The 7,887-nt window shown below is 38.8% G+C and overlaps 1 protein-coding gene across 1 annotated transcript; it reads right to left on the reverse strand.

Moving 5' to 3' along the window:
- Positions 1 to 5,893: 5,893 nt before the first annotated feature.
- On the reverse strand, positions 5,894 to 7,380 carry LOC119649475 (thioredoxin-like protein 1). The gene is made up of 5 exons (XM_038051636.1): positions 7,148 to 7,380; positions 6,931 to 7,087; positions 6,748 to 6,855; positions 6,410 to 6,693; positions 5,894 to 6,348 (listed from the first exon to the last, which is right to left on the reverse strand). The coding sequence occupies exons 1-5, from the start codon at positions 7,240 to 7,242 to the stop codon at positions 6,138 to 6,140; spliced, it is 855 nt and encodes a 284-aa protein (XP_037907564.1). The 5' UTR covers positions 7,243 to 7,380; the 3' UTR covers positions 5,894 to 6,137.
- Between the last annotated feature and the right edge of the window lie 507 nt (positions 7,381 to 7,887).

Consider the following 7,887-nt stretch of genomic DNA (forward strand, 5'->3'; position numbering starts at 1 on the left):
GCCTGAAGCAAAACACCACAATTTCGAGGAACCAACTGTTAAAAATAAATGCCATCGTTCGGCTGTAATTTTTTTTTTCACCAAATATAGTCATGTGGGGTATCAAATGAAAGGTCTTGGTTAGTACTTTCCGAAGTTAGTGTTGACATTTGTTGGAAAGATGGGGAGTGCAGGGGATTGAAAATGATCCTTTGTTTAACGGGACCATTCTCAGAAACTACCCAACTGAAAAAATCGAAAGTCTGCCACTGTATGGTGCCTAGGCTCTTTTTACCCTACATACCGATAACTGTTCAAATGAATTTAATAATAGTTTGTTACTATAATTTTCGGTAATTGGCTGCAAAACCCCCCTAAAGTTCATCCTAGCACCAGGAAATTGCAGTAATTTGATGGAGATTACTAACAAAGTTATAATAGGTCAAAGTTGCCGCTTCTGTCAAAATTCAAGACTTTGAATGTCAATATCATGCGAGAATGGTTCTTCCCACATAACATATGCATATATTACGTGCTACGAAATACACAAAACCTTTCATACCTAAAGTGTCCAGCTTCCGGTTTCCCGGCTTGTTTAAATTCCGTAAAGTTGGCGAATTCCAGGCTTTAGAATGGCAAGTGGGGTTATCTAATGATCTTCCACTGCATTCGTGCAAATAAAAATGTATCATTATGTCATTTATTGTTGGTTTTCACTGGTAAAGAAGCGTTTTAACTAATAGAGCCATATGTCTTCTCTAGTAGCAATTTCCAAACTGATCCAGTTTTATCCTTATGTGTGATTATACAACCAAATAAATTCAAAATCAACTTTCTTTTTAAAAACAGTGTTATTAATGTCTTTGTTTGCAGATAGACTCTCTTCAGTAATTTGCAAATCAAATTTTTATTACTGGCATTAAATTCACCAGAGATTGCTTTGAAATGAAAATATATCTTTTTTGTTTTGTCTTTTATCACATCATCACTTACTGGAAAATTTCTTGATCGTTGTTGCTGTTCTTTGTTGCTCGAGTTGCCTTAAAATTTTTTTGTTTCGGGTATCAGGCATCCTAACTCCACATTTACTTGACGTTGGACCGAACCAGATGGAGGGCAACTTTTTCACATTTTTTTAGTTCGCGCACCCCTCGTTTTGGGCATAGCAGAGAGCCACTTCCTCTGCCCTGGAAGAAACTGTTAATCATCTTCCTTCCTATTTTTTAAATATTTGGGTGCCATGCCCAAAACCAGGGGTCCATGGACCAAAAGTGTAAGTTGCTCTCCATCTGGACCGATCCAACATCAAGTAGCTGTGGACTTAGGATCCCTCATATCCTAAAGAAATAACTTAGCTTTAGCCTCGCGTAGGCTACTGTACTGGCGGTTTTTAGTTTTATATAATTCGCACCCTTGCCGTGTTTGTGATTATATACAGAGGAATGATATCTATCTGTTATCACCTTCGAATACGCTACTCCCAGGGTAAAAGTGAGGCAGCGTCGGATGAGTTGCCTCTGCCCTATATGAAGCCGTTAGTCATCTGTCTTCCTGTTTTTTGCCTTAGAATTATTTTCTGGAAAGGTGCCCATCCCGCCACTGACAATACTTAACATTTTCCTTCTTCGATTTCTAATCATGACACTGACAGTTTCGATAAATGATTTTTACGAGGTCGGAAATACGGTTGACCCTTCGTCTACGTCATTTCATATTTGTCCCTTCACGTTTAGTGTTAAAAGTGTTCTTCAACTTATTTTACTCATTTTGAAATATGCACACTATGTTGCCAGTTCATTGGTTATGCAAAGCAGTTCGTCACAAACCAGTTAAAATGGATTATTATCGATATTCTGCATTATGAAAATAACTTATATTAAATAATGTAGTTACTTATGCAGATGTTTGATAAAGATAAAGTAATGTAATTAAATATATCTCTACAAAACTGACAAAGGACGAGAAGCATATATTTGTGTGAACAATTTGGACTATTTTGAAAGTCCTAAACATTGTCTTCGCTATTTCTAACGACATGTTGTTTGCTAGTTATAGTACCTAAAGTGGAAAAATTGGAGTTCGCTTTTTGGATGCTCGTTACATGGAGAGTCCACTGTACATATTTTTTTTACAAGCAGGTATACATTGTTGTTGATTTTTGTTTGTCTTTTGGGGCCTGGTACTCAGAGGTATTTGTGAGGAGGTCGGACAAACCAAAAAATGGCTGTAGCGAATCTCCTTGTGTTGGCACCGGAAAACGCTGCATTCACTTTGGTTTGCTGGCCATGATGCAGTAGCCTCATAGCCTAATTACGGCAATCAGATCCGAGTCTGCACGGGGACTCATCTGAAGTGGCTTCGGTCACGGAACCTTACCAGGAATATACTGGTACCATTTGAACCAGGATGGCCTCTAAATTCTCATTTTTCAGGAGAAATCCTGGAGCATGTGAATTTAGCTCGGTTGTTTGCGGTTGGCCCCCTTGTACGAGCTCTATGGGGGTTGTGGTTATGTTCAAGCGAACGAGAGACCTTCGGGTCTCAAACGTGGTGTTGCGATTCAACACGGGTGCCATACTCCAAAGTGCGGTTTAGGTAGATCTTGCATTCACCACTGTGAATAATACTTAGCCGCCCACTCACTATAGACTGGTATCGTTGTACTTGTCTCACCGGAGCTCTGATTGCGGTCATAAAATCAATCTGCGGGGGGATTAAATCCACTGGATTGGTGCTCACGTTAAATCCATAGAGACGCAACTAATAGGTTTTCCTGATACCATCCACGATGACACCAACAGGACTGATGGAAGGCACTAAGCCCTAAGTTTAAAATAGGACACCTCCACTCTCCTGTAGGAGAACAATATATGGTTAGGTAACTCGTTTCCCCGGAAGGTCACTTTCACGGTAGACGAGGGAAGTTTTTCACCATCTGGATCGCGACCTCTTCTGGATAACCTCTACACCTTAATAATTTTGACCGAAGAGGGAGTGTTAGTTATTATTTCCCTGTCGTAACTAAGCGGGATGTTCTTGACAACATCATATCTGGAAACGAATCTAAATGGTATGAAGGCCCTGAAGTCCAGGAAGGTCAGTCTAATATCTTGGACCAGGCTGCTAGGACTAGTTGCATCTTTAAAGAGGATTTTCACGCTCCTTCAAGCGTGCAAAATGAACCACATTATGGAGATTAAAAGATCTTACCTCACGATGAAGCTGTAGGGAGTTCAGATTTAATCGCATCCTTTTATTCTTTCAGCTGAAGTTTGGAAACTCTTCCTCTGAAGTTCATTGTCATACATTAACGGGATTTCCGCCTCTCTGAAACCAACATATTTACTAAGGGTTGTGGGAGCGGATTGGGAGGCCCAGCTTCCAAAGATGGAAAGATAATATCCTCACGGTAAGGAAGATAATATTCTCACAGTAATTGTTAGCAGTGTTAAGGTTTAGTGCGTGCGGAGGAATGTCGGGGAGGTTTGTACTTACTGTCTTAGCGGCTGAGGGGCGGTTGACAACCACAGAATCTGCAACACTAGTCGTGGCTTCGCTAAGCAATTCTTTAAGACCTGGTTTGGAAACAAGGGGATTCGGAACAGTTCCCGAATGAAACTTTTTTGAGCGGGCGTAAAGTCCAAATCAGTTGCTCCTCTTGTTTTAGGGTCGGTAGCCGCAGTTTTGGCCTTCACCACTTTATTCTCTTTTTTTGAGATTCCACTTTTTCAGGTGGAGGATCAGGCGGCCTCATTCTCCTAAATAATTATCAAAAAAGTTTAAGCAATATAAAATAATTGGGACGCAATATCAATAAACAAAATCAATTGAAGGACAGAGTCAACACTATAACACCTGGATTGAAAAATAAGTAAAAACCATTTCACTAAAGGTATTTTTTAAATAAATGGAACCCGGTTCAGGGCACTTCCTACGCGTATAAAAAGTACGGGAATAAGACCGACATGAACTTCGCTAGAAAAACGAAACACGCAAAAGCACGCTCCAACAAGCCGTCCGCCTCCGAGAATGAGAATACAGCAATAAGACAAAAATGACCAAGGAATAAGCAACCTTAAACGCATCAACGCCATCATAGGAATTAAAGCAAGTGTACATGTTTGTATTAACTTTTTATTGTTTCTTGCAAACAACTAAACAATGACAAGCGACACAACACCAAATTGAAATAAGAACTTTGAAAAACTAATGAAAAAATTAACTTTGTAGATTTTTGTTTAGCTTCTGCCGGCTTAGGCCGGGATTTTACTGGGCGGTTTTTGTTCTCGTTATAATTCATATATGTCGTTTTTGACTTATATAAGGCAGCAAATATCATTCTGTAGCTACTTCGGTTACGCTGTTCCCAGTGCAGAGGTGAGGCAGCATCTGACGAGTTGTCTCTGGTCCGGCGAAAAACCGCAAATCATATAACTGTGTAGAGTTTACTGTGGTGACGGAAGCCTAGTTAACCTTTCCGTATATTATAACTTTTGTGGGTCTTTACTGTACTCCTCCGCCTATCTTCTGGTGAAGTTCAAAATTTCATTGGCTTCTGAGAAATGACCAAAAATATGGTTGGACCTTCAAGCATTTACAGCACTGTATAGGCTCCTAGTATTTCAGGCGGTTCATTTTATTGTGACACTGATATATATCAGTATATAAACAGGTTGTCATGTTTGTGATGGTACACATTTTAATGGTGGATAGTTCCACTTGTTTGAGGAAAATTGGTGAAATGGGCATCTTATCTTTTACCGTTACAGAGTTATAGAGTTTTTCGTGAATAGTATAAAAAACCTTGACCTTCCAAAAAGAATTAGAATTTCCCACTCCCTCAATCATTCAATCCCAGATATAGATATGATACCATTTTCGGAAACTATATTAAATTTCTTGTAAATGGATATATATGGAATTAAATGAAAGAACGTGGTCTATATGGAGCCACTTATATGCGTATAATATGGTTAATTCTAGTGTTTTGGCGCATTAATTCTCCATTGTTTGTCCTTAAAATTATCATATTTAGTGAATTTTCTCCATATCAAGACGACGTTTCCTTTCATTTAATACCTAATGTTCCGAAATTTTCCATAACCAATCCCATAATTTTTACATGTCAATTGAAAGTTAACATAATTAGGCAACTTTTATCAACTTTGCAGATTTGTAAGTTTTAAGTACCGTTACAATAATGTATATTCAAATTTAGCTAAAAAATCCATTTTGAAGTTTCTTTAAAATGTAAACAGTTATATCTTCGAAGGGATGATGACATTTGCAATGCAGTTATAGGAAATTTTGTGTAGTTTTCGAAGATGGTATCAAATCTGGGATTAAATGATTGAGGGAGTGGATAATTGTGATTTTTTTTTTTCGGGAAGATCAAGCTCTTGGACACTGTTCACGAAAAATGCTATAACTCTATTCCCGGGCCTAATTTTCTTCAAACAAGTGGTACTATCCACCATTAAAATTTGTACCATCATTAAATGACGCCCAGTGTAGATTCTATTCTACGTATGCCTTAAGGCTGCAATAAATTGAGAAAACTTAGAAAATCACGATCTACTATATTATTCCTCGTACTATCAGTTGCACTCATCCAGAATTCTATGTGAGACCTGTTCCAACTTCCTTCCCTTCCAGCTAATATGGAAAGCTAAAAAGTACCAATTGAGTCCTTCCATAAACGTTCGAATAACCATATTTTGATAAAAAAACACTGCTTTTTCACATGCATGAGGGGGATTTCATAGTTCCCATATATCCACAAAATTTACCAAATACAGGTCACCAGAAGAGGGAACGTCAGCAACACGTACACGATACGATCTTTTCCATCCTCGACGTATTGTTATTTCAGCCGGAAACAGGGAGTCACTTTCACTTAGAATCAAATTTCCACTTTTATTTAGCGATAGAATTTTATTACTTAATTTTATAATTGCTTAGAAATCGTTCAGTTTTAGAAATGTATTAGTCCCGCAAGGATGGTGTTGCCGCGTATGCATTCGTTTATTGTGTGAAGTTCGGTTTCGCCTGATCTCGAGAGTGGTTAATTTCGAAACAAAGCCAGATTTTGTATAAAACAAGTAATGGAATAGAAGTAACAAGAAATATCCAACCCAGTTTAGCGCTCAACCTACTCTTCAATGGCTTTCTCCCTTTTTACCGGTCACACGTTTGAAGTCTTCCATTTTCGTCGTAACAATCGGTGATCCGATGAATCCTAAATAATCAATTTGTGTAGTTTCCCCGCCGCCTTGATTGTTCTTCACATAAAGTTGAATGTTTTGGATATTTTGAAACTTTACGTATCGCAAGTTGACAGGATTTCCTTCCAAATCGGTTGGTGTCAATCTGAAATGATTTAAAGATTTGAAATCTTCTGCAGTTCATACGTAAAGGAGGACTTTCGTACGATAAGTCTTGAACGGAAGTGCACGTTTCCGCCATGTCGAAGTCAATGGTGCGTGGCTGATTGATGAAGATTTTGATGTCCTTGGGCCCTAGTTGTAAAGGAGCTTTGAATTTCAGCGAGTGGATTTTCACTGCTTGGTTGAATGTGATAGACATGATCAGCTGTTCGTCGCAGTCTGATTGGAGATATCCGCCAGTCTGGGTAAAGCTGTGCGCGAGAGGATGGTCGTCACTTTCGTTCAAGCATTCACATTGCGTTTTGTCAATGAATGTATTTAGTTCCATCTGAAATGAGTAATCCTTGTGAGCTGAGCAATTAAATAAAGAAGTTTTTCTTACCAAGCCTTGGCCGTAGTCTTCACCGGTTTCGTCTCCCGATCCAATGTTGGCCTGGATCTTTGCTTCTAACCCTTGAATATCCGCACCTCGCAGCATATCTATCTTAGACTGAAAGTAGTAACACAAAGCACGCCGAGGGTAGGAATGCCATCAGAAGATTCGAAACAAAGGCAGAGAGCTTACCCTATTTCTATAAAATATGAACGTTGGCATCGCAGATACTCCTTGCATCGAGGCAGTTTCCGGACATTTATCAACATCAACTTTTAGAAAAATTGCCTTCGGATACTTGTTTGGAAGCTGTTCGAAAAGCGGAGCAATTCCTCGACATGGTCCACACCTGAAAACATTCCTAACTTAGTACCTCGTTAAACTAACTTTTATCTGTGATAATTTCTACCAGCTTGCGGTGAAATCGACAACAACCAAACGAACCCCTGCTGCGTAAAGTTCAGCTTGAAAGTGGGCTTCATCATTTATGCTACGAACTGCCATCTTTTTGACAAGGAAATTGGTATTTACTTCTTTTAAAATAAAATGAAAAACGTGTCTCTTTTCTAAAAAAAACTACGACTGTGACAGCAGAGAAGATTTTGAAAAATTTGACAGCAAATCCTAAGGATGACTGGCAAGCAATTACACATACGGTTCAGTGGAATGGCCGTCTGGCTAGTGGATACGTTCAATGACAATTACGGATGAAGGGTCGTCGCGAAATGAAAAACGGCTTTCCGGTGTTACTCTTCAAACTTGTAAATAACTTTTACTTTTGCCTCCATGGACTGTAACAGTGAAGGATAAATCCAAATACAGAAATGATTACAGGCGTAAGATAGAATATTTACTATTTATTGTAACTCGCATTGACATAGGATTTTAGTGTGGTCGGTTGTGATTTGTAGAAAACGTTTTCGTTCTACAAGAGAATAGAATAGAGGAGGATTGTAGGCTATGGTGCGTAGGTGTGGTTGAAATTCAATAGCCGAAAACGATTAACAAAACTTGGCAAAAGGAACTACGGAATCTGCAATATATTACGTGAGTTACATACTTATCCATATAGATTCTTCAACAGCTATTCAAAATTTCCCAGGTAAAATGAAGAGTCTTCTGTCATAGTGAGGATGACACCTCTCTATA

This window comes from Hermetia illucens, chromosome 2 (genome assembly GCF_905115235.1).
Source record: "Hermetia illucens chromosome 2, iHerIll2.2.curated.20191125, whole genome shotgun sequence".
Taxonomy (NCBI): domain Eukaryota; kingdom Metazoa; phylum Arthropoda; class Insecta; order Diptera; family Stratiomyidae; genus Hermetia; species Hermetia illucens.

Coding starts and splice junctions, on each gene's coding strand:
- LOC119649475 (XM_038051636.1), bottom strand. CDS start 7,242: ATGGCAGTTCGTAGCATAAATGATGAAGCCCACTTTCAAGCTGAACTT. Junction 7,088..7,147: donor GTCGATTTCACCGCAAGCTG/GTAGAAATTATC, acceptor GAATGTTTTCAG/GTGTGGACCATGTCGAGGAA. Junction 6,856..6,930: donor TCATATTTTATAGAAATAGG/GTAAGCTCTCTG, acceptor TACTACTTTCAG/TCTAAGATAGATATGCTGCG.